This window comes from Microcaecilia unicolor, chromosome 5 (assembly GCF_901765095.1).
Source record: "Microcaecilia unicolor chromosome 5, aMicUni1.1, whole genome shotgun sequence".
NCBI classification, from domain to species: domain Eukaryota; kingdom Metazoa; phylum Chordata; class Amphibia; order Gymnophiona; family Siphonopidae; genus Microcaecilia; species Microcaecilia unicolor.
The window spans coordinates 257,484,730-257,510,332 of record NC_044035.1 but is presented as its reverse complement, the minus strand read 5'-3'; the positions used below and the strand labels follow the sequence as shown (position 1 = coordinate 257,510,332).

The 25,603-nt window shown below is 42.8% G+C and overlaps 1 protein-coding gene across 1 annotated transcript; it reads right to left on the bottom strand.

Annotated features, from left to right (window-relative positions):
- Positions 1-1,153: 1,153 nt before the first annotated feature.
- Positions 1,154-25,488, bottom strand: TRIM45 (tripartite motif containing 45). The gene is made up of 6 exons (XM_030205102.1): positions 24,879-25,488; positions 18,751-19,484; positions 12,461-12,590; positions 7,720-7,834; positions 4,780-4,906; positions 1,154-2,340 (listed from the first exon to the last, which is right to left on the bottom strand). Exons 1-6 carry the CDS (start codon positions 25,328-25,330, stop codon positions 2,192-2,194), a joined length of 1,707 nt encoding a protein of 568 aa, XP_030060962.1. The 5' UTR covers positions 25,331-25,488; the 3' UTR covers positions 1,154-2,191.
- Positions 25,489-25,603: the final 115 nt, after the last annotated feature.

Genomic DNA, 25,603 nt, shown 5'->3' with positions numbered 1-25,603 from the left:
ACATGTTTGCTCATCTGGTTAGTGGTAGGTTAACAAGTTGTTTATGGTTGTTGTGTTTTTATTTTGAGTTTCCTCCTTACTGCTTGTCTACGAAAATACTAAGAAGCTGGACTGATTGCCGAGATAGATCTCATCTCAGTTACCAGTTCTCTATCTCCACCTGCTGCTTGATGGACGCAACTATCTTATCAGGTAAGACCTAATTTCTCCATATGATGGCCTCTGTGCATCTTTACAGATAATATTTGGCTGTATCATATGTTTAAAATTTGGTATTCCATGAATCCCAAAGCCTGTATAACTTGTGGAGAAAGGATTTGGTGGCAGCAAGGACTAGGCACAAGGGATAGTCTCTCCACCTGCCTTTATTCTTTCCTACACAAAGCCTCAGCTAAGCCCTCATTCGAAAAGGCTTAAAATAAATAGAGAGAAGCCTGGGATGGGATGCAAGACTAAATATCACCTTACTAGGGTGATCGTCTCCCTACGTAGCATCTCTCTCGCTTACCTATCAGCTTAATTTAGATATGTTCAGTTTTCTTATAGTGGTTGTTATACACAGGTTTATTTAAGGATTCATATTTTTGTATTGCCACTCCTTTCCACTCAAGTTGATTTACAAATATCACTTATTAGAATAAAATTGTTCTTAGCTTTTTTTATTAATATTTAATATGCATATGATATTGATTTTATATATAACTATATTATATATATAAATCCATCCCATTAATACTGTAACAGTCAAAATACCATAACAGCTATTGAACAAGGGTGTACTCCACCCAGCACACAGTTTCCGAAGGTATCCTTTATGTTAAATGGTAATTGCCTATACGTTTGTGCATGCGTGTCCAAGCCTAACTTAGGGGCCCTTTTACTAAGCCACGGTAGGCTCTATGTGCGTGCAGCGCGCCCAAATGAGACTACCGCCAGGCCAGCGTGCTCTCCTGGCGGTAATTTCAGATTTGGTGCACGCCCATAATGCATAGGTGAATTATTTATTTCCTCCTATGCGGTAATCGGCAGTTGGCACGCGCCGACCAGTCACTGAGCGTGGAGTGCATAAGCCTTCACCGCTAGATCAATGGGTGGCATTAAGGGCTCAGGCCAGTTTTGGGAGCACTGGTTTTATTTTTACTGTAGGCCCTTTTCCCATCCCATTTTTTAAAAAAAGTCCTTTTTTGTAGATGTGGTAAAAACTGTCCCAGTGAACGCCTAATACACACACCTGCACTACCGCAGGACACTTTTTACAGTGACTTAGTAAAAGGGCCCATAAGATAAATACAGTGAACGTGTGCAAGAACTCACACTTTCAACATATATATACACAGGTTAAAAATGGTGAGGTATACAAGTTCTACAGAACACATATCATTACAAACAAGTACAAAATTAGTTGTTATGCATAGATTAACGTTCCTCATTAAAAACTTTTAAAATCAAACTTCAATTCCATCTGAATTAAAAACCAGTGAGTTCAGTTTGTCATGCAATAAGTTGCACGCATGTTGCAACTTAACTTCATTCCACTGTGTACAATTTCAGCTAGGCACGCTTGCTTATAGTCCCAAAATTGTACACAAAGGAAATCTGTAATAACAGAAGTCTCGAATTAGATATAATGAGGTAGGAAAAATACATGGCCCCTAACATCTTATTTACTTCCTCAATCAAATATACTAAAGGAAGGCAAGAAAACTACTGTTTAATCAACTCTATATTATTAAATTTAAAAACCCTCTCCCTATAGATCCACAACACCCATGGGGGTGTTAGGTATCTACTGTTAATGTTCTGAGGCAAAGACTCCAAGCTAGCTCCAAAGCTACACTTCTAGTATTCAATATTACACAACATTTGTGCTGTGTAATCAAGCTACAATATTTTATTACACAATAAATGTCCAAAATAGCAAGAATTAAGTTGGTCATAGTCTTCTTTCTATCTGTCCATCTGATATTTCTATGGAACTGGACATCTAAATTCTACTATAAACGAAAATTCAGATGTGCTAAAGGGTAATTGAAATTCATGTGGTGTTAACTCTTCTGTGGGCGTGTATGGATGCATCTGGTATATGGACAGGAGGAAGGAACAGTGCTTTGCTTTGGTGTAGTCTTGCAATATGTAACTGGTTTATAGTATCTGCAACATCTTCCAGATCACATAATCTCCTGTGGAGACCTCAGATGGCCACAGTCCTCAGCAGACTCCGTGGTGAGCTAAGCTCGATCGGTCCTGAGCACTCTGAGTTCTCAGAGGTTTGGCCACAGCAGGACCAGTGTGGACGGCTGGGGTGACCTTTGTGCCCATGACCACAGCCTTGATACCCTCCTAGAGGCAGAAAAAGAAAAAAAAAAGCACATGAAGAGGCCCAACCCTTTGCTCCTAAAGGGACAAGAACTTCTTCCATCTTTTTATACATCATATTTCCAAGTTTATCTCATTTATTGTTTTTATTCTTATATTTGCTTATTTTCATATTGTTGTTAACAAAATTGTGAGTTTTATGTTAAACTGGACCTGCTGTAGACTACCTCGAGTGAATCTGTTCATAAAGGCGGTTAATAAATCCCAAATAAATATAAAGTGCTAAAAGGGCTTCAATTATGTCATTCAATTTACATATTTTAATCATCTGGTTGTTATATACACAGTCATCTTTTATTATACAAGAAGTACACACCCAGCCTTTAAAAGTCACTAAGCTAGTCAGTTGTAGAAAAATAAGTCCCCACTCCCATGATCTCTTTCTTTCCTCTGACAGGGCTCAGGTTCCACCCATCCATAAGATACATTTCAAAATACCAGATGACTGCCTCCCTCAGCCCTTGGGAGCATGGGGTCTAACTTGCCAGGACCTTAAGCAACATCCAGGGCATATCACCCTTTAATGTACCAGGGAAGACAGTATTGCATGTATTGTGCCACTTTGACAAAATCAGGAGTCATCAAACATTTAAAAAAAAGTTATAGAATTACAGCTGACTCCATTTTTGCCTTTCATTTAAAAGGGGCAAGTATTCCTAGAGCATAGCTACTTGAGCCCAGCTTAGTGAGGTAAACTTGGAAATATGATGGCAGTACAATAAAAGCAATACCATAATAGACAGCATGGAAGAATATTCAAATAACATAAATACAATATGTCAGCATAATACCAATGAAACACCTAATAAGCAATGTAATAGAACATTCAAATAGCACTGACATGATACTAATGCTTTTCTATGTAGTTGAGGGGCCAAGCAGTACAGAATTAATTGGGATAGGTAGATGGGTTTCTAAAAAGGCAAAATCTTTATACAGTTAAACAAGATATGAAGAACTGGTTTAAGTCACAGGGTGTGCAGCAAGCTAGTGCAGGTGCAGAGTGCATGTATAGTCAGTCAGTCATCACATGTATTAAAAGTTTGTGTAAAGAGCCAGGCTTTCACCTTCTTTTTGAAGTAGAGGTAGACGTAGCCCCTCTGGGAGTAAGTTCCAGAGTGTGGGAGCTACTCCTGAGAAGGCTCGCTGGCAGGTATCACATTGTACAATTTATTTTGATGAGAATACAGATAGTAATGTTCCTTGAGAGGACCTTAGAGGTCTCAAATGTGTGCAGAGGGCTAACTTATTCTTTAAGTATGATAGCTGGATCCTCTCTGCCTCTGAAGACAATCTTTCAACCTTTCAAGCTGACTATTTTACAGAATTGCATTAAAATATAACTCTAAGACAGTGGTTTTCAACCAGTGTGTCGGAACACACTCGTTTGTCATCAAGAACTAAGAGGTGTGTCACCAAAAATGTGAGAGAGCAAGCCCTTGCTTTCCTTAACTATCATGGGTGCCTTTGTGCTGGGGAGAGCAGAGCAGGGAATCAGATACTTAAAATGAACATAACTAGTCCTTTCTGCTTCACCATTACCCATAATGCTCACTGCTTCCACGAGCCCCCACTGGAAATGTTGCAAATCTGCTCTTCCCACCCAGCATTCACCACCTTTCTTAGCATTATTTTCAGCAATAATGAATGATATACAAGGGATTTTTTTTTTTTTTGTTCAGCCATGTATGGTAGTGTTCAGTGTGTCACGGAGGTGAGCATCATCTGTCAGATGTGTGTCAAAGTGGAAGAAAAGTTGAGAACCACTGCTCTAAGAGAATGCTTTGTATCATCCTAGCATATATCCAGAGAAATTCACAACACCTTCCAGTGCTAACTTCTGGCTCCCTCCAGTCCCTTGCACCAGGGCAAGCGCTGTCCTCTCTTCTCTTTCCTCTTGTTCCTGTGATCCCGCAGCACTGCATTTTGCAACGTGCATGTGATGTGATTGATCACACATGGTGTCCCCTCAAGGCCAGAGTTGCAATGGCAGATGCTTCAACAGACAGGTCCCAGAGAGAACCCTTAGTGTATTTTTCACAAATTCTCAACTGTTTTGTGAATTTCCCTTTTGGAAGCATGTACCTTCCAAATATGACATCAGGAAGCCCAGGTGAAGAATGGTAGCACTTTAACTAAAGTTGCAAATAACCATTATGCACTTGGAAAAGCATGTGCTTTCTATGTTTTGCCTATGTACCCTGTGCTTTTCTTAATGGTCATTGAGCACCACTGTATAAAGCAACATAGCAAGAAGAAAAATGCAAACACTGCTGTAATGATTAATATTTCTTCACCCTCAGTAATTACAGGACTACCTGAAGTAGTGCTGAACTTTGTCTCTGGAGAGAGAGGGGATGGATTGCTGGAGAGAGAGACACACACAGGGAGGCGAGCACATACCTGGCATGGTCCCCCCACAGGCGCAGCGCGCATCTTTCTGCCCACCACTGGAACAGAAGGTACAGCAGTGAAACACGCCCTGATGCTTGCGGAATTTATTCTTCACAGTCAGTGTGAATGGAGAACCCTTAAGGAGTAAATAAAAGCACCTTCTTTGAAACAATACACATTTATTAAATTTAACTGTGACGCTATGGACTACTGAATAAAAAGTCAATTGTGACAGATTTCACTTAATGGCTACTGCATGGGTCCATGAAAATTCTGAAAGGCTTTACCATGGGAAAGTGAGAGCTAACGCTCTGCTTCCTGACCTCCTTCCTTTGAGAAAACAAATTAATTTAGACTCTGACAGCAGCAGTATTAAATCCTTTTTATTTTCAATAAAATGGCTATCACATGGAAAAACAAGATTTTGTCAGAAGAATTTTGGACTTGGAGAAATGGAGGTCTGAAAGACATTGGGTGGGAGATGTCAGTGGATCTGGAAAGACAGACACTGCAAACTAACTCCACCCATCCTCAACAATCACAGCTAGAAAGCAACAGCAACCACATCTTCAGAAGAAAGGGAAAACTGCAGTTCTATACAGAATGATTACTATTACTGCTTATACAAACACCTAGATAATATGACTATGAGAGAGCTAGTGCCACTGTATAATCTAATCTGCCATTCACGTACTCCCAGGACTGCACAGGAAATAAAGGATGATGTTAGGACAGTGGACTAGCCACAGGTGGGCCCAACCACTTCTTGCCTAGGCCCACCCAAGATCTGCTGTCTGGCTACGCCTCTGTATTATGAGAGAACATTCTGACTCAGTGATTGATGAAACTCTTATTAAAATGCATAAAGAAACCACAGTTTTGGGGTTTTGCTGTATGCTTTCCATTGCTTTACAGGTCAGTTTTAAGTGTATGCTGCTTTCAAGGGCACTGGCTTTCAATGGGATATACCATGCAGAAAGTTGAAAAGACAGTGAACAGCACTGTGTAAGATCTTAACGCTAGATAACCTGCAGTGCTGGAAACATATCGCTCAGTTGAAACCATGTGGGTAACGTGTGTTTATCAGTTTCTATTGACAGTGCAGTATTCAGGTAGTATCTGAAATCTACTCTCTAGAAAAGTTGTCTATGGCATGGAAACTGTATTTACTCCTTCTGTATAATCAAGGTGCCTGTTTTTATACATGAAGGAATTACTTTTTTCAGCATCTTCTTGTTTCCTACCAGTTGGTCTGTATAGGATCTTTTGACCTGGAGACACCTCTTTGCAAGTAGGTGTGAATTGTTTTGAAAACCCAAGCTTCAGGAGTCTGCCTGTCTGTACTGTTGTTGTTATTACATAGAAACATACAAAAATGTAGGCAGATAAAGACCATATGAACTATCCAGTCTGCTCATCAATGCCATCTACTCTCCCTATCTCTACCTTAGAGATCCTATGAACTTGTCCCAAGCTGTCTTGAATTCAGATCCTGCTTTCAACTCCACTGCATAAGTACATAAGTATTGCTATACTGGGACAGACCTAAAGTCCATCAAGCCCAGCATCCTGTTTCTAACAGTGGCCAATCCAGGTCACAAGTACCTGGCAAGATCCCAAAACAGTACAATACATTCTATGCTGCTTATTCTAGAAATAAGCAGTGGATTTTCCACGAATCCATTTTAATAATGGTCTACGGACTTTTTCTTTAGGATGCCATCCAAACCTTTTTTAAAACCTGCTAACTGCTTTTACTACATTCTCTGGCACCGTCAGGCTCACCGGTCTATACTTCCCCGAATCACCTCTGGAAATTTTTTTTAAAAGTCGGCCACTCCTTCCATGAAGAAGTATTTCCTCAGGTTACTTCTGAGTCTATCCCCTTTCACCTTCATCCTATGCCCCCTCGTTCCAGAGCTTCCTTTCAATTGACTCGCCTCCTTTATGTCACATAGGTATTTAAATGTCTTTGTCATATATCTCCCACCTTTCTTACAAAGTATTGAGAACTTCTGTCCTCATACACTTTATGATGAAGACCACTGACCATTTTAGTAGCCACCCTCTAGACTGACTCCATCTTGTTTATATCTTTTTGAAGGTGTGGTCTTCAGAATTATATACAATATTCTAAATGATGCCCCTGTATAAGACTGGTGAGACCTCATCACCTTCTTTTCCCTACTGACCATTCTTCTCCCTAAGCACCCAAGCCACCGTCGCTTTTTCTATTTGGCCACCTTAAGATCATCACATACAATCATCCCAAGTCCCGCTCCTCTTTCATGCATAAAAGTTCTTCATCCCCTAAACTGTACCGTTCCCTCGGGTTTTTGAAGCCCAAATGCATGACCCTGCATTTTTTAGCATTAAATCTGAGCTGTCAAATTGCAGACCATTCCTCTAGCTTCGCTAAGTCCTTCCTCATGTTATCCACACCATCAGGGGTGTCTTCCCTATTGCAAATTTTGGTATCATCTGCAAAAAGGCAAACCTTACCAGACAGCTCTTCAGCAATATCACTTACAAAAATGTTAATTCACCACACTATTCTTCTAGCATGTATATTACAAACCAAAAGCTTTGGACACATCCAGCCTACACTGATATGACCAACAGGGCTGTAATGAACTGTGCGGGCGGTCAACTTAGATTAGCTGGATTATGGGTATTGAACAGCACTGTGCAATGCTGACAGGAGGCAGCTCTGAAAATAGAAGCAGTCATTGGTAAAACTTTTGTTAATACCATATTTAGGACTATGGTTACTAAAATTTAGTATACGTGCTATCTGCTGCGACCCATAGGAATAAAATGGGCCATGGAAGTAGATAGCACATGTTAATATCTTTTAGTGTGTGTTCAGCTTTATCCTTAATGCCTTAAACTTCTATAACCATTCTACTTTTCCTCATATTCCCAGGAAAACTATGCCCCATGGCTCACCTGGACATGTTGCCCTTTAATACGTGCCCACACAGTATATGTGCCGGGCTCCGGGGGGGTGAAGGAAACCTGGTAAGTTCCATCATTATTGTCCTGAACTCTCGGCTCGATAACACTACAGTGGGAAAAAAAAGTTTTAAAATTCATGTTCAGTAACAAACAATAACATTAAAAAAACAAATTAAACCATTTATTTGTTGCCTCTTTACTTCAAGACAAAATAGCTAAATGGAATAGACACAGGATGGTGCCAATACGGTTCTACAGCAAAGCATCTCCCTTTTCCCTTTAAAAGAGAAGGCAAACCGAAGCTCAAGACAACTATTAAAGAAATCAATCTCCTTAGAGAAAATTTGTTTTTGTAGAAGGCTCTGGTATTACCTGGTTCTTCCATGTGTTATTCTGCTCCTACTGGGAAGGCAGTGTAGTAGTTTTCACTTACCACTCAGTTAGCGTCAGGGGCATAGTCAGACCTCGAGGTGGGAGGGGGCCAGAGCCCAAAGTGAGGGGGCACATTCTGGTCCACCTCCCTGCCATCTCCCCCACCGCCGCCCTGCCGCCCCCCACCCACCCACCGCCACTGCTGCTGCACATAACTTGGCTGGCGCCACTGCATTTCCTGTCCTGTCCTCTCTTCCCCTTCATATCATGTCCGACATGCTCGTTTTAATGAAATTGAGCATGCGCGCCCACTCACTTTCACTAAAACGAGCATGCCGGTTGTGAGGAGAAGAGAGAGCAGGGCAGAAAATGCGGTGGTACAAGAGACAGCGCTGGAAAAAACGCTTCAGCTGGCAGGGGTTGGGGACCCCCACCAGCAAAACCAGGGGTACAGATCCAGTTTTGGGGAGGCCCAGGCCCCTCTGCCCCCCCTGTAGCTACGCCACTGGTTAGCACAATACCTGTGCACTAACAGTAGGAGACAGTGCCAGCATGTTACCATACAGTTACCATAGAAAAATGCTCTACACAGATTAGACAGATGCATTTACTACTTCCTGAATAGGTGGTAAGTGCATCTGTGCTATTTGTACCAGTGATCGCATGCAGTGAAATACAGGCGATATGCCTATTTCATGCCCTATTACAGATGATGAAGTTAGCAGGTCACAAAAATTAAACAAACAAACAAACAAAAAACAATCTAATAATTAAGACATATCTAAAATCACTCAAAATATTTGTTAAACAAATAGGTCTTTGATGATTTGCGGAATAACAATTAGTCATTATCAGTATAAATACCAGAATACTGTTCCATAAACTACTAGATTGGTAACTGAATGAACTATCATGAAATCTTTTAAGTAACGCATGCTTAACTATGGGAAAATATGGAGTTATTGAGACGAATTAAACTATGGGTCCCTTTTACTAAGCAGTGGTAGTGTGCCCATCAGCGAGTGCTAATCCTGCGCTAAAAAATAATTTATATTTTATTGGTGTGGAGGTGTGTCTATGGGCGGAGAGTAGGTGTGCCTGCGCTAATTGGATAAATCAGGTACATTACTGCGCACTGCCAGATTAGCGTGGGAGCCCTTAGCGCCTCCTAAGAATGTGGCGGTAAGGGCTCCTCCGGTAACGGCCATGTACTAATTGGGAAATTAGCATGTAGCCATTAATGGGAAAAATATAGAAAATCAGCCATGTTTACTGTCGTGCTAAAAGTGGCCTCAGATCAGTAAAAGGGCCTCTATATTTGAAGACAATAATAGGTCGCTAGTTGTCAGTGTTTGTTAGTTCTAGAGGGAAGCGTGTATTTCTACATCCCCCTCTAGCATTCCCCTGCATCCTCAACAAAACCTAAAAATTAGGCTTGGAGACCTAGCCAGAGCTGCTGCTGTGTGTGATCACCACCTGCTGAGATAGAGAATATACTGAGGAGTTTCCGGCAGCACATGACCACATATAGGGAGGCAAAAGGATTGCTCTCTATCTCCACCTGCTGGTAGATGGACACAACCCACCAGTCTATGGATTGATCAGCATGATGATATGGAAAAAAGCCTTTTCTACTACTCCAGTCTTCACTCAGTGGTCTGCTGGTTTTTTTCTGCTATTACAGGTGATGCAGTTAGCATAAAATCTTACAGGGTTTCACCTCTGAACTGCTGATTAAGACCACTTCGCTATATTTGGTCCAGTCTAACAGACTGAAAGAACAACTGATGCTAGCGTCACCGTTTCAAAAGACAATTTGAAATCAGAAGATTTTCAGCTCTCTATTCCCTGTACTTGGAGTTAAAATATGTAACTCTCTACCTATTGCCATCAGAATAGAAAACAGCTATCTTAGCTTCAGGATGAGGCTAAAAACCTTTCTCTTCCCAAAGACTGCTTCATTACAGTCCATTGACTTCTACCTCCTAGTATCATCCATTATCCTTTCCTATAAGGATTTTGGTTTCATGAATTACACCAGGGGTCTCAAATTGTTCTCATACCTCACACTAAAATTATCGGCTTTTGTCTCCCCGTGAATGCAAACCGCAATGAACCCTGGAAAAGGGATATTAGGGGTATACAAAAATTGATTTGATGTGAATTAAGCTATAAATACAAAACACAGCAGCAAGACGTTTCAAACTAAATAAACACAATAGTGTTTCATTATATTTGACAAAATTACACTGGCTCCTTGTAGCTGGTAGAATTAAATTCAAAGCCGCCTGCATTATTTTTCAAATTCTACATGGCATCACATCCGGTTTACTGATCAGAATATCATCACTATATCTTGTTCAATCTATGCGACCGAAAGAGCAGCTGTTCTTATTCTCTAGGTCTTATAAGGCAATAGATTTCAGAAAACTTTCAACTCGCTTTTCCCCAGTGGCAGGGACTTCTCTATGGAACCTCTTGCCAATCGCTACAAGAACAGACAATGCCTACCTTAGCTTTAGGAGGAAGCTAACACACTTCTGTTCCCAAAAACTTCTCAATGAACCCGGTCACCACCAGGGGCGGACTGAGGGTGGTCTTTGCTCCCCACCCAGCCACTGCCCAACACCCCCTTCCACCGCAGCCAATGCCCCCGCTGTCCTGGTCCTACTGGTAGTCTGGTGGCCTCTGCGGGGGGAAGGGCGTGTTCTTTCCTGCCTGCTGCACTGCCGCTATTCCCTTGTCTGCCGGCGCTGCAGTGTTTTCAAAATGGTGGCCGAGACTTCCGCAGGCTCCCAGGCTCCCATTGTTAAAATACAGTGGTGCCGGGCGGGGGGGGGGGGGGGGGGGGGGGGAGGAAGAGCGGCAGTCTAGCAGGCTGGGCAGGAAAGAACATGTTCCCTCCTGCTGAGGCCACTAGATCACCAGCGACATGCCGGGCATCCGGGCAGAGCCTCTGGGCCCTCGGGCATTGCTTGGTTGCCCGAAAGGTCAGTTCGCCACTAGTCACCACACAGTACTTATGAGTCTTCCTACCCATTTTTTACCACTCTTCCGTTCATTTCTCTCTCTCATTCAACCTTCTAACTAGCTTCTTCATGCCATGTTCCATTTGAAGTGTCCTAAATGTTAGAATCCGCACTGAACCCTAATTGTGGATATTAGCGGTATAGAAGACCTAATTTGACTTGAATTTGAGGACAATAATATGTTACTGATATGTTATAAAATGTTGAGAGAATAGATTGAGATGGTGAATTTATTCAAAAAGGTGGCATAAAAATCCTAATAAATACTACAAATAATATAAAGTGTCTAATGTAATGATGGATTTTAATAATGTATGTTTTGTGTAATCCACATAGTTTTTAGAATATGTGGATTAGAATCAATACCGAGGGGAGCAAACAATAATAAATCACAGAACTTTGTTTGCTATTCCTTGAAATTAGAAGAAACTGCAAAGGGCAAACTTTCATCCAAAAGTTACAAAATAAACGAAGCCTCAAAGCTCTAAGAGCACACTATAGCCTACAGGCCATTAACTGCTCTTAATGGAATCCCTTAAATCATCATAGGCTTCTTTCTAAACCAGCAAAAAGAGAACAGTGAAAATAACACCACCCACTATAGAGAAAAACAAACTGTTCACAAAAAAACCCTGGTATAATTAAAGCTAATTACCCCCCCCCCCCCCCGTGTACTAAGCCGCCCGCTAATGCCGACACAGCCCACTCATTTAGAATGGGCTGTGTTGGCATTGCCGCGCAGCTTAGTAAACAGGTAGGTTACAGTCAGTTCTCATATCCAAAGCACAACAATCTCTCAAAAAAAACCAAACAAAATGAAAAAATTCCAAAATCTGATAATATGCAGCGTCTTCTCAAAAATAATGTATCATCAAAGGTCACTAAACAAAGGAAGAGGTCTATAAAGTTCTGACTCCTTAGTTCCACACTTTAAACATCATTCAAGGAGGAAGGACATCAGATTCAGATCTCCACCACATGCCCTCTGCTAACAAGCGGCCCTGAAGGCATGTGGTACAGATCTGAATCTGAGGTCTGTGCTCCTTGAATGATGTTTAAAGTTTGTCCTTTGCAGTTTCTTCTAATTCCAAGGAAGAGCAAACAAAGTTCTATGATTTGAAATACGTGCATTATAAATATGTTTAAAGAAATAAAATACATATGCGCATGCACTGTCAAGCCAGCACAGTGATGGCTACCGTGGCCATGTGTAAGTTACTGCACATTAATTCACATACAAACTGCTTATGCACTTTAGTAAAAGGCTTATTTGAATATCACAGGCCAGAGCAGAGTTTAGTCAGGTCAGTACTGTAGCAACAATAACCTACCAGTCCTTCCTGTCCTTGTGGACAACCCTGATCCGAATTTGTTCACCTCCCCGTTCCACCTGCTCACCTATGTTATTTTTACATAGAAGGGTGAAGGCAGCCTCCTGCTCCTGTCGCACTGTGTGGAGACCTTAAAACAAGCAAAACCAAAACTTGCAGTTCAAGTTAAATTGACTGCTGGTTTCAGAAGAATGTGAAAATAGATTTTGATAGCCATAGAGTTGTGAACCGAGCGCTGACAATTTGAGTTCCAATATTCAAACAATTTTGAGTTATGCTCCTAAATTGGCCTCTCTGAAAATTTTCTAGGGCCCAGAGCCTAAATTTATGCCAAAAACTTAACTGCCAAACTTAGGAGCATAAATTGGATTTAGGATGGAGGAAAAAATCTAGGCAAAGAAATGGCAGGCTAAGTTTGTAAGCACAACTTTTATGCTCCTAAACTAAGATGAATTTTCTGCTGAAAGCCTCCTCAGTTTGGCTGAAAATAGGCTACCAATTTAGGAGCTGAATATCGAGCCCTTGGTGTCTACATGTTTCAATTAGCATTTTTATGTAAAGGTATACAGTATACAATTTGATCTTCATGAAATACATCATAAAACAAAGAATACATTAATTCTGTGTCCATCTATAGTGCTAGATATCTCATCATGAGAGCTCTAACAGTATAAAAGTACTACATCAGTGCTCTGTTTCCCTAACTATCTGAGTATGTGGACAAGTAAGAAAACAAACAGGGCAGTGTTATGGAAAGATTATGTTCTTACCTGATAATTTTCTTTCCTTTAATCATACCAGACCAGTCCAAACTAATGGGTTGTGTCCATCTACAAGCGGAAGGAGACAGAGAAAATAGTTTCAAGTAAACCGCCCCTTAAGGGTATCGTGCAGCCTGGAATGTTCAGTATTTCGAATAGCCAAGCAATGGTGCTCTGAAGTCTAGAAGAAAACACAGTTAATACCAAACAGGCAAACTCTTGGAGCCAATATGCAGAACCTCACTGTTCCTGCTTAGCCAAAGGCAACTGCAACCTCCCCTCACAGTCAAGTAAGCGGGAGGGAATGGTCCATACTGAGCTTGCGCAAGCACAGAGAGATCTACCACTGAATCCGGGGAAAGAACCCCGTGATCCCAAGTAACAGGAGTCATACAGAGCTGGCACAACAAATGGCAGGAGATTGAATAGAGAAGATGAAGTAGGCAGTGCTGTAGGGCATCCCACCGTATTGAAGCGTTGTGGAACAGCCAGGAATACCTAAAGGAAACAACACTCTGACAGACTTTAGCCAGGGAGGGCATCTGGACTGGTCTGGTATGATTAAAGGAAAGAAAATTATCAGGTAAGAACACAATTTTCCTTCCTTGTCGTCTATACCAGACCAGTCCAGACTAATGGGATGTAGCAAAGCAGTTTCCCAAAGAGGGGGGGGGGGGGGGGGGGGAGAAAAGAAGAATGCAGAAGGTTGAAAAATCAACAAAGCTATACACACAGCAAGCAACTGATCAGCAGAAAGGGATTCGTATATCCAAACCACCAGGCTACCAAAATGGAACAGAGTTAGACACTAGAAAAGGAACTGAAGCCGTAGGACGTAAAACAAACGTCCTGAGCAAAAGAAAAATTACACACCCCTGTCCCGAGAGTAGCAAATGAAGCAGCAAAAGATACTCATGTCAAAGGACTTCCCTTGATAGGAAAGCAACAGTCGTATCCGAGCAACAAGGAGAAGAACTGTCTCTCCTAGACCAGGATTCACTTCTCCGAACCCTGGAAGGACTAACTCCCAAACCTACCAGTCTGCCTTGAGTCCAAGATGGTCGGATGAAGCGACCCTAACAAGTACTAGGAGTACGCAACCCCAAACAGTGCGCCACACTTCATAGAAGAAAGGAAGCAAGGCCCAGGAACCACCTAGACCCACGCCTAGTGAGAGAATCAAACTCAACAATAGAGAACCAACTAACTGGAGCGCTAGTCTCTTCAGGAGAACCATGAAGAAAAGGGAAGCATACTAGGGTACAACCGTAGAAAGAGAGTACTCCTCAACCAGCTCACTCTGGACTTAGGGATGAAAGAACAGAGCCGTGAGAACAAAAGGAGACAAAAAGAAAGAGTCGAGAGCCACACTGTGGAGAAAAGACCCCCAAGGTGCCAAGTTGCCACAAAAGGAGCAGAGACGAATTCAAACTCCAGCAATGCAGAAGCTTCTCACCAGCCACCAAGAGACTATGGCAAGAAAAGGTGCCACAGGGATGGTAGCTAACAGGAGACAAGACAGCCTTGTCTAGCAATCTAAACTGCGGTATGCCACAGTTGCCGAGAAGTTACTGTATGCAACCCACAGAAAAGAGCTGGGGTTGACCGACAAGGTGAAAAAGTGTCCAACAGGCAAAGGTGAAAATACGCTCCACAGAGACTGAACTGTGAACAAGGGACAGAAACGAAGCTGCACTCATCAGGCAGAGTAGGATCCGTGCTCAACAAGAACAAACGGATTTGCACTCAAAGCGAGCCACGCACTATGGGCAGAGAAAGAGTTGCACACCTCTGGCAAAGACAGAAATGCACTGAACAAGCAGAGAAAAAGCTGAGAGTAACAGACAGAGGATGAGCAGTGCCCCACTGAAAGAGCTGAATGTTAGAGGTACCTGCAGAACTGAAGCTGCGGTAGCAATGGAACTGTGTATAAAACGCAGACAAGGAGCTACTTTCCACAAGCAAACAAGGAGCTGCGCTCCGGATGCCAGCAATGAGCTGCGCTCCAGACGCCGGCAAGGAGCAGTGCTTCAGATGCCGACAAGGAGCAGTGCTCCAGATGCCGACAAGGAGCAGTGCTCCAGATGCCGACAAGGAGCTATGCTTCCTACGCAGACATGAAGCTGTGTAGCACCTGCAGTCACAGAGCTGTGCTCCACATACCACCCTGGAACTTCGCCCAATTTGCAGAGAAGAATTGTGCTAAACACACAGAGATGGAGCTACACTCAACAGGTGGTGGAGCTGCGCTCTGCATGCAGACAGGGAGCTGCGTTCCATACGCAAAGAGAGAGCTGCATGCCACACACAGACAAGGAGCTGTGTTCCACACGCAGACACAGAGCCGTGTTCCACACGCAGACACAGAGCCATGTTCTACATGCAGACACAGGACTGTGCCCCACACTGAGACCTACAGAGAAAGAACTACACTCAACATGTGACAACAGAGCTGCGTTCAACATGCAGAGATGAAAGGTTGCAGAATAAGCAGCAAAGGAACTTCACTCAACATGCCATGATAGAGCTGTCCTCAACATACAGCGATGGAGCTAAAGCCAACCTGGAACTGTGGAACTGTGCCCAATATGCAGTGATGGAGCCATGCCCAACATGGAATGGTGGAACTGCATGGAATAATGAAGCTGTGCTCAACATGCAGCGATGGAGCCGTGCTCAACATGCACTCAACATGCTGTGATGGAGCCGTGCTTAACATGCAGCGATGGAGCCGTGCTCAACATGCAGCGATGGAGCCATGCTCAACATGCAGTAATGGAGCCGTGCTCAACATGCAGCGATGGAGCCGTGCTCAACATGCAGCAATGGAGCCGTGCTCAACATGCACTCAACATGCTGTGATGGAGCCGTGCTTAACATGCAGCGAAGGAGCCGTGCTCAACATGCAGCGATGGAGCCATGCTCAACAAGCAAAATGCATAGATGGAGCCCCAGGGAAGAGCCAGAGAAGAAGGTGCTGCCAGGAGGCCAACAGGAAAGGAGCACAACTTGTGGAAATGCAGACCTGGCGCTGCACTCCCCTGGCCCAGAGGGACTAAAACTACAAGAAGAGAAAGCCCCGTGCCCCAAGAGACACTCTTGGCCCCTAAGTGGTCTCTGAGCCACAATGACCGCTCTCCTAGGCAACCGATACGGAACAGCAGTCAACGTAGAGAAAGAACTCCCGCCAAGTGGGAGGTAAGCATCACAGAGCTGGACTCCTCAGACCATAGGGAGCAAAATGCAGCCGTAAGGAAATGAAGAAGAAACAACTCTCGCCAGGCCAGGAACAAAGAGGAAGCTGGCTACTAACACCAAACTGAGGAAGAACCAGCTAAGGGAGAGTCAAACTCCAGACCTTAAATAGAACCACTTCCCTGCAGAAAAGTAGAGAAAAGCGCAGAGCGAAGAGGTGATAATCCAGATGCACAGAAATAGATCTGCTCAGCAGGAAAGAACTGCGCTCCTTACAGAAAAAGGAAGGAGTGTCAAATGTGCCAGGAGAGCGGCACCTGAAACTAGAAAAGGCAAAATCCACCTGTGCCAGGTTAAAACTCCCGCCCGAAAGCAAGGGAAGCAAGGAAGAGCTGTGGCAAACTAGTCCTAAAAAGGCACATTTCCATAAAGAGACACTGAACTGAGTCCAAGCAAAAGACTGGCAAGAATGGTGCTCCCGAGGGTACTCAGAAGAGGGATTTGAGCTAGCAGTTGCACACCAAGGGCAACCCCTGCAAGAAGGAAAGTACCCTGCAGACAAACCAGAGCAGACAGGAGGGATCCATGGGGACGAGAGAACCAGAACCTCCATAAGGAAGGGAGGAAAAACTACTGTCAAAACAAGAATCAAATAGCAGGGGCATCTCAAGCAAGATGCCTGAAGCAGCAGTGACCGAACGGTCTGTAGTTTCATGATCTAGATACGAGCCGTGCCTCACAAAAAAAAAAAATCAAAGCAACTGGTACCAGCTCGGAAGGGTCCAAGATCAGAATCAGATGCCGGCCAGTGAAATTCAAAGAAACTTTGCAAGCGGCCCCCTAGAATACATTACCAAAGGCGGGAAAATAAATCAGGTAACAGGCAAGAGAAAGAAGGAAAAACAAAGTTTCTTTTTCTTTTTAAACAATCTTCTTCACTAATGACAGGTTTACCTCAGAGGCAGAAAAAGAAGGAAAAACAAAGTTTCTTCTTCTTCCTTTTTTTTTTTTTTAAACAACCTTCTCCACTAGTGACAGGAATAAATAATGGCTTACCTCAGAGGCAGAAATTCAGATATACCTACCACCACAGAAGAGAAGAACGGAACCCCACAGGGGAGACAAGTTTCTCCATGCCACAATCAACCATAACCCTGCTGGAAAGACAGCCAGGGGAGGTAGGGAAGGGAACCAGGGTCACTGGATATCACCCTAGCTGGCAGATGAGGAACTCATGACCACTGAGTATCATCTAAAACTAGCTCCAACATGGCTACCAGCACACCCCTGGCTCCACTGTCACCAGAAGAATCTGGGACAGGAGCTACCAGCCAGCAATCCAGAGCAGCTGCATGATCCGTCCACTATCCACTAGGAGACAGAGAAAATACTGAACATTCCCAGACTGCATGATACCCTTAAGGGGCGGTTTACTTGGAACTATTTTCTCTGTCTCCTTCCGCTGGTAGATGGACACAACCCATTAGTATGGACTGGTCTGGTACAGATGACAAGGAAGTGACGTTACTGGCTGCGTGTTCTACATGAAACAAGCTACAGTTGCTCAGTTAATTACTCCTTAGGGCAGTGGTTCCCAAACCTGGTCCTGGAGGCACCCCAGCCAGCCAGGTCTTCAGGATACCCACAATGAATATCCAGTGTGGGTATCCTGAAAACCTGACTGGCTGGGGTGCCTCTAGGATCAGGTTTGGGAACCACTGCCTTAGGGTAAATGAGTCATATACCTGCCTCTGTGTTAGAAACTCTTATATGACCAGACAAGGAGCAGCTCCCTTCACAATGATGGCATCCATGAGGCCTGTAGTAACTGAGGGGTGAATACACACAAAAATAGATTACATAATGGAGCAGTTGTGAGGAAACGTCAGTTCTGGTGCTTGGAACTGAGAAAAGCATATAAAAAGGGGAAAAATACAAAACCTAAACAACCCCCCCCCCCCCCCAAAAAAAAAAAAAAAAAAAAACCCATACAATTTGAGAAAGACAAAATAAAAAGTTAAATGAGAAAAAAAGCCAAACCATATAATAAGCACACAGGAACAACAAAGCAGTGAAAAGGGTGGGGGAAGAAAAAATATTCTCTGGTGCCTAAACGTTGTTGACTTGTACATAAGGTTTCAAACTATATTGCCATTTCTGAGGACCCAGTTTATACAATGTAGGGCCTCTTTTATCAAGCCGTGCTTTGTCGGCATTACTGCACTGGGAGCTGCTAGCACGGCTTGATAAAAGAGGCCCTTACTGCTAACTACTTGTCCAATTAACAACCTTTTGTGCATTCTTAATAGATCGCATTCAGGACCTTCTCCGTACCTTCTCCTTGTATGACACACTTGGCGGGATCCACACTGTTAGTGACTATGGCCCCAAACATCTCATAGCCATGGTACTGGCCCGCTTTTTCCTGGGGATAGAAGCTGATGCTATCATCCATGACAGCATGAACATTGTAATTTGATTTATTCAGTCTCCTCAGCCGACTGATCACGACCCTTTTGGTCAGAAGTATCTCCAGGTCAGACCCATTGGCCAGCAGGTATTCCGTGAAGTCCACCCCCATCCGCATGTCTGCCAGCAGCTGCTCCAGCTGCACCTTTTGCAAGTGTAGTGCGGTCTCTTTCTGGAGCTTCACTTCTTCCAAGTGCTTCAAGAGCCTGTCCTTGTGCTGCTCCACTGCCCTGATGTATCCAGCTGCGAAGTTTTCTACCTCCAGCGCTACTGTCTTCACACACTCTCCAATTCCTTTACTGACATTCTCAATTTCATGCAACATCCCCTCTAGTGCTCCCACATGGGGCTCAGTGGATTTTAAGAGCTCCCTCATATAGTCCCCATGTTTGTGGATGACATTGCTGGTGAAATCGTAGGCATGCTCACGGTGCTCACCAACAACACAATCTCGGCACACTGGGTGATCGCACACCTCGCAGAACAGCCAAAGTTCCTCTGAGGGGTGTGCAGAACAGTGGACAGGCTTAACAATCCTGTTGCATCCCTTCATGTCCTTCAGGGCTATCATCACATGGCTAGCAGTTTTCTTCTGTCGCCTAAAAAACACAATGTCCACTTAATTCTTCAACATGGTTTTCATATTTTCTTCTCTCTCCTCCCCCACAATGAAATCTGCCCCTCTTTAATCCCCTGAAGGCCAATTTTGCATAGGATATTCAGGCAGAGTTTGAGCCAACCAGGTCAGGGTGTACACCATTTACAAAAGGCTCAACGAACACAGAGCCTTTTGTAAAATACAAGGATACTGAGAAATGCACACATGTCTAGCGGGAATAGACATTTTGGAACATAACTAGACATCCAGATTAAGCCAATTAAAGAACAAAGGCGCCATTTTACTGAAGGGTGCTAAGCCCTTAATGCAAGGTTAGTGCACATGAATAGGTATTTTGCATGTGGTAACTCGCGCGTAACCTATTTAAAAATATTAAGCGGTAGAGCGTGGGCATTCCTGGGTTCCTGCCCCTGGATACTTTTTGCTTCATCCTAGTGGTTCCTGGATTTAATACTAGAGCCCAAAGTGGTCTGGTCTACAGAAGTCTGATGGGGTTATTTTTAATTTTTCTATTTTTAAAATGTATTTTATATTATTTCCTCCCCTTTGTTCTTATGATTGTACACAAGGTTTCATTTTTACATATTTCTTGTTTGTTTTTAATTAATGTATGATTTTCACTTATACAAATTATATTTTACAGCCATATGAATATGTTTTTTTAATCAAGATACCTGTTACTTATTGCATTATATTTTATATAGGGAAAGGGAAATGGGACTTGATATACCGCCTTTATGAGGTTTTTGCAACTACATTCAAAGCGGTTTACATATATTCAGACACTTATTTTGTACCAGGGGCAATGGGGGGTTAAGTGACTTGCCCAGAGTCACAAGGAGCTGCAGTGGGAATCGAACTCAGTTCCCCAGGATCAAAATTCACTGCACTAACCACTAGGCTACTCCTCCACTAGCAACATTCCATGTAGAAGCCTACCCTTGCAGATCAGCAATGCGGCTGCGCAGGCTTCTGTTTCTGTGAGTCTGACGTCCTGCACATACGTGCAGGACGTCAGACTCACAGAAACAGAAGCCTGCGCAGCCGCATTGCTGATCTGCAAGGGCAGGCTTCTACATGGAATGTTGCTAGTGGAATAGCAACATTCCATGTACAATCTCAAATAGTAGCAACATTCCATCTAAAATCTCCAATAGTAGCAACATTCCACGTAGAATCTCAAATGGGGAAAGGGGAAATGGGACTTGATATACTGCCTTTCTGAGGTTTTTGCAACTACATTCAAAGCAGTTTACATATATTCAGGTACTTATTTTGTACCTGGGGCAATGGGGGGTTAAGTGACTTGCCCAGAGTCACAAGGAGCTGCAGTGAGAATCGAACTCAGTTCCCCAGGATCAAAGTCCACTGCACTAACCACTAGGCTACTCCTCCACTATAGGTGTTTGCTTCTATTAAAAAAGTAATGTTTGCATAAACATAACATTGTTTGCATACCTAATTAATTCCAATGTTTCTTAAGAGTCTGTTTTAGTTAGTAAAAAATAGGTATAACTAAATTTCCAATTGGTAAACGATAATGTTAAATATCAACTATGTCTTATGTTAGACTATGTTGTCTGCCTATGATGGAATGCATTATGCCCCCTGTTTACAAAGCCGAACAGCATTACCGACACAGGTGCCTATATGTTTTTTTATGGTTTGGGTAGCTAGTTATAGCCTATGTAGCTATATCGAGCTCACGTGTTATTTTTTATTACTGTAGAAAACAAAGGCACCCTTCCTTTTATTATGAGGTCCTTTTACTAAGCCATGGTAAAAAGTGGCCTGTGGTAGTGTGGGTGTGTGTTTTTGGCGTGTGCTGGGCCATTTTGTTACTGCGGCTGGGAAAAAAGGCTTGGTTAATGGGGGAAGATATTTACTGCCTGAGTCCTTACCGCCACCCACTGACTCAGTTGTAAGGGCTCAAACGCTACACGTGCGGTACTGATGCAGCACGCGCCAATGTGGCCACGGTGCCGATTACCATCGAGAATGCCCCACCGCGGTACAAAATAGAAACATATTTTCTACTACAGGAAAGAGCACGCACCAACTTCGAAATTACCACTGGATGGGCGCACTGGTCAGGTGGTAGTGTTGATTTGGCGCACGGTAGCCCTACCACCGCTTTGTAAAAGGGACCCTATATCACAGCAATCGTTTTAGCTATACGTTGTGACATTAGAGAGGTTTATTTGCAATGTGTTTCAAATTGCCCGCCAACACGGTGGATGATTTGTTTACAATTTTGAATGATCGCGTGTTAGAACTTGGCCGCGAGAAATTTTATAAGGGCTCTATTTTTGTCTACATTTCCCAGTATATTTATTTATTTGTGACATTTATAGCTCACATTATCCCAAACAAATTTGAGTTCAATGTGGCTTACAATAAACAGTACAGGATACATAAAGCATAAGAAAGTAATTTGTTGTAAGAATCCAATTTTACAATATAGTATCATAAACGTACTGGGATAGCTATGGATGTTTAACATTTAGAAAATCTATTATGAATGAGAAATTTTACATGAAGCAAAGAGAAGGTTAATGGTAAATACAGTAATAAGCAATTCATGTAATAATTAGTTGTTTGAGATATGGTAGTTGTGAGGGTTTGTTTGACCAAAAACGATTTGAGGATTTTGCAAAATCTAGTATATTCCTGTATACTTTGAGGCATATTTTCAAAGCACTTAGCCTCCCAAAGTTCCATAGAAACCTATGGAACTTAGCCTCCCAAAGTGCTTTGAAAATAAGCCTGATAGGGTGGTAAGGAGTTCCACCATTTGGTTCCTAGCTAAGTGAAGTCTGCAGAGTGGACAGTTTTGTAGATCACTTTTTGCAATTTGGGAGGTGTAGTCTGAGATAGCGTAGCTGTCGCAAATAGTAGAGGCAGTTCTTGATGGTTGCTTGGATTTGGGGAATCAGAGTAAGTGTTGAATCTAACTGTATTCCAAGGTTCCTGACTTGTGATTATGTATGTTTGCCGTATTTATTTATTTATGTTACATTTGTACCCCACATTTTCCCACCTATTTGCAGGCTCAATGTGGCTTACATACTACCGTAAAGGCGTTCGCCAGTCGGTTGATACAAGGTTATGTTGTGGTCGAATGAGGTAGTTGTGTATCAGGTACCAACCATGAAGTTTGGAGGGAGTGAAGATTGTGTATTGTCCAGTACGATCATTGGTTATGCTCTGTTGCTGGGTGTGGGGATTTACGTCATATATATAGCACGTCATATTGTGAATAGTCACATCTTCACATCTCTGTGTTCTTTTGACTAGCCTCACTACCTTATAGCAACCAATTGTATCCACTTTTTAAGGTTTTATAATAATGTTGTTCTCTCATCTTTACCAACTGCTCACTTTCACAGTTATTTGGCAATACTTTCTCACAGCTTATTCACGTTCATTTGGTCAGTAGCTCTGTCTAAAATATGCGCTTGTTTCGTCATCTATACAGCACAGTACTTCACATTATGTGTGGCTGCCATATGACACATAAGGTAGTGGTTTCCATTGTCATTACACATCACTGTGTTGTTTTGATAAAAAACACACACCCCTATTTTAATTTATTGACTACAGAATTTACTGACAGCTGATTTCTACCGCAGCTTAGTAAAAGCCCCCCCTTAGTTTTTTGCCCCCTGTATTTTAAGCCATTTAGCGATATAGAGGAAAGGGACATGGATTTTCTCACTAGAAGGCAGATGCACCAAAGTCCCAGTAAAGCACTGATCGCTATTTCCACCTTGGTAAAATTACTGAGTTGGAAATAACGCGGGATGCTCAAAAGAAACGGAATGCACATCAGCTGCTCGCTCGGCAATGGGGAAGCCAATCGATCACCTGAGCATGCGAAGAACAGCCAATCACTAAGTGTGGCTGCTCTGCACATACTACAGACATTTTTCATCACTCTGCGCATGCTACATACTACGTGTTTGAAAGCAGCGAGTAGGTTTTTTTTTTTTTTCAAACTGTTTTTTTTTAATCAGCCAGCTGTCTCCTCTGGTGATGGCAGCACTCACTTTCCTACAGCCAGACCTACCCGATCTGATCTGACCCTTGGCAGCAGTACAGCCAGGGAGCCGGTATCAACACTGCAAGCAGGCAGGGAAGGAAGCAAGGGAGAGTGAAAGTGTGACGGGCTGCATGCGTACGTGATGCATGCTTGGCCAGCGGGCAGGAAGCAGGCTATAGAGATGCCACAGCTCTCCTCAACCATCAGGCAGCTGCTATTTCAGCGGTAATGGAAAGGAACAGCAGTACTGACAGCTCCCATCCATAAAATTTCATCATAAAGGTAGGTGGTCTTTTCTGTGCATCAATCAGAATGCACATTTGTATACAATTATCGTTAGATAATAACGTGACAGGAAAAGAGCCGGCAGAACCCCTTTGTACATGTCTCGCTGAACTCCGTGCTCACTAAACCGGCTACAACCAGTATAAAAAGCATGTTGCTGGTTCATTAAGTTTTGTGCATCTGGGCCTAGATCATTTAGAAGAGGCTCGTTTTCCTTTTCCATAGCAATTTACCCAATGTGTGTATCATATAAGCTTTTTACTTATGACATAATATTTACTTACTTACATTTACGTTTTTACGTTGCGATAGCTTACACAGTATTCTTGAGGAGCGTATAATTTTATTATTTTTTAATGATGTTTTAAGATTCTGTATTTACTGCTATTTGCCAATTTACATGTTTTTTTAAAAATTAGGTTGTTATGAACTTTCATTGTATGATTTATTAATTTTATATATTGATAAATGGACATATGTTTCTCCCTTTTATGATTAATGAATGTTTGTATGTATTTTAACTGTGTCATTTTTAGTTATCTGTTATGTTGGATTTCACTGTTCTTATTTTTAGACTCCTGATGCAGGCCACTGAGACTGAAACACAACTGATGTTGAGTCACTGGACGTTTTAATAAACATTTTGCACACCTTGAACATCGTCCAGCTTCTACTTTTTTGTCACCTTCGCTGAGTTTGGTGTGTCTTTGAGACTGCAAGAATTCCTGTTTTTCTGTTTGTATTGTTGCTGGCTTTCAACATCCTACATTCTGGGCACACTTGGAATGGATATGAAAGGGGCTGACCTAGTAGGGCAACACATGTCAGGTCTACCAAGACAAATTCTCATATGAAACCCAACATCATCTCTTTCTCCCCCCCCCCCCCCCCCCCCCCCACCTTGCTTAACATCTACAGTATCTATTCCAAGTGCAAGAAGAATGGGTCATTTACTATGAATTAGGTTACGTGGAATATTTTGGCTACCCTGAAAAGCAGTTCTGCTTGGCTGGCCCCTCTGTTCCTGTGTGGTGGTCACATTCTTACCTGTGTGCCTGGCAGCAGAATTCACAGAGGCTGACTCTGCATGTGTTACAGCTCCTCTCTGCTTTGCCCTCGTTACACAGGTCACACAGCAGCCCTAGGCCTTCCTTCTTCATCCTCTCCAGCAGCACTTCATTAACTGCCAGGTGGTCTGTAGTCAAGGCTCCGGCACCTCCTGGGGGCAGATTGACCTCTGAATCACACACAGGGCAGAGGAGGCTCAGGGGCAACTGATCCAATAGCCAAGACCTGGGGTCTGCTGATTGCCTTCCCCGTGAACCCAGTACAGAAAGTGGTTCAAGCTGCTGGATGCACCCTGTGCAGAAAGTGTGTAAGCATGGCAGGATTTTGGGATCTGAGAAAAGCTCTTTACACAGGGGGCACTTAGTCCTGCTGGGCAAAGAGATCCCAGCTGTGCTTAAGGAGCCCTCTACCCTTTCCATATGCTCTGACATCCTCCAAAATCAGATCACCAAATCATCTTTTTCATCCTTGCCTTCGCTACTATAACAGCTTCAGAAATGTGATATAGACTATAGCAAGTTTATTATTGAAAAACAGCTTTCTTTATTCATTTTATAAAAATGTCTTACTCTCCCATCCACGTAAGCACTCTGGGCGAGTCACAACAATGCAAACATAATTATAAAACCACATAAATAATTAAAACATAAAATATAAACCTTCAGTATTTGGTTCCTCTGGCAATTAATCCAATCTTAAATTCG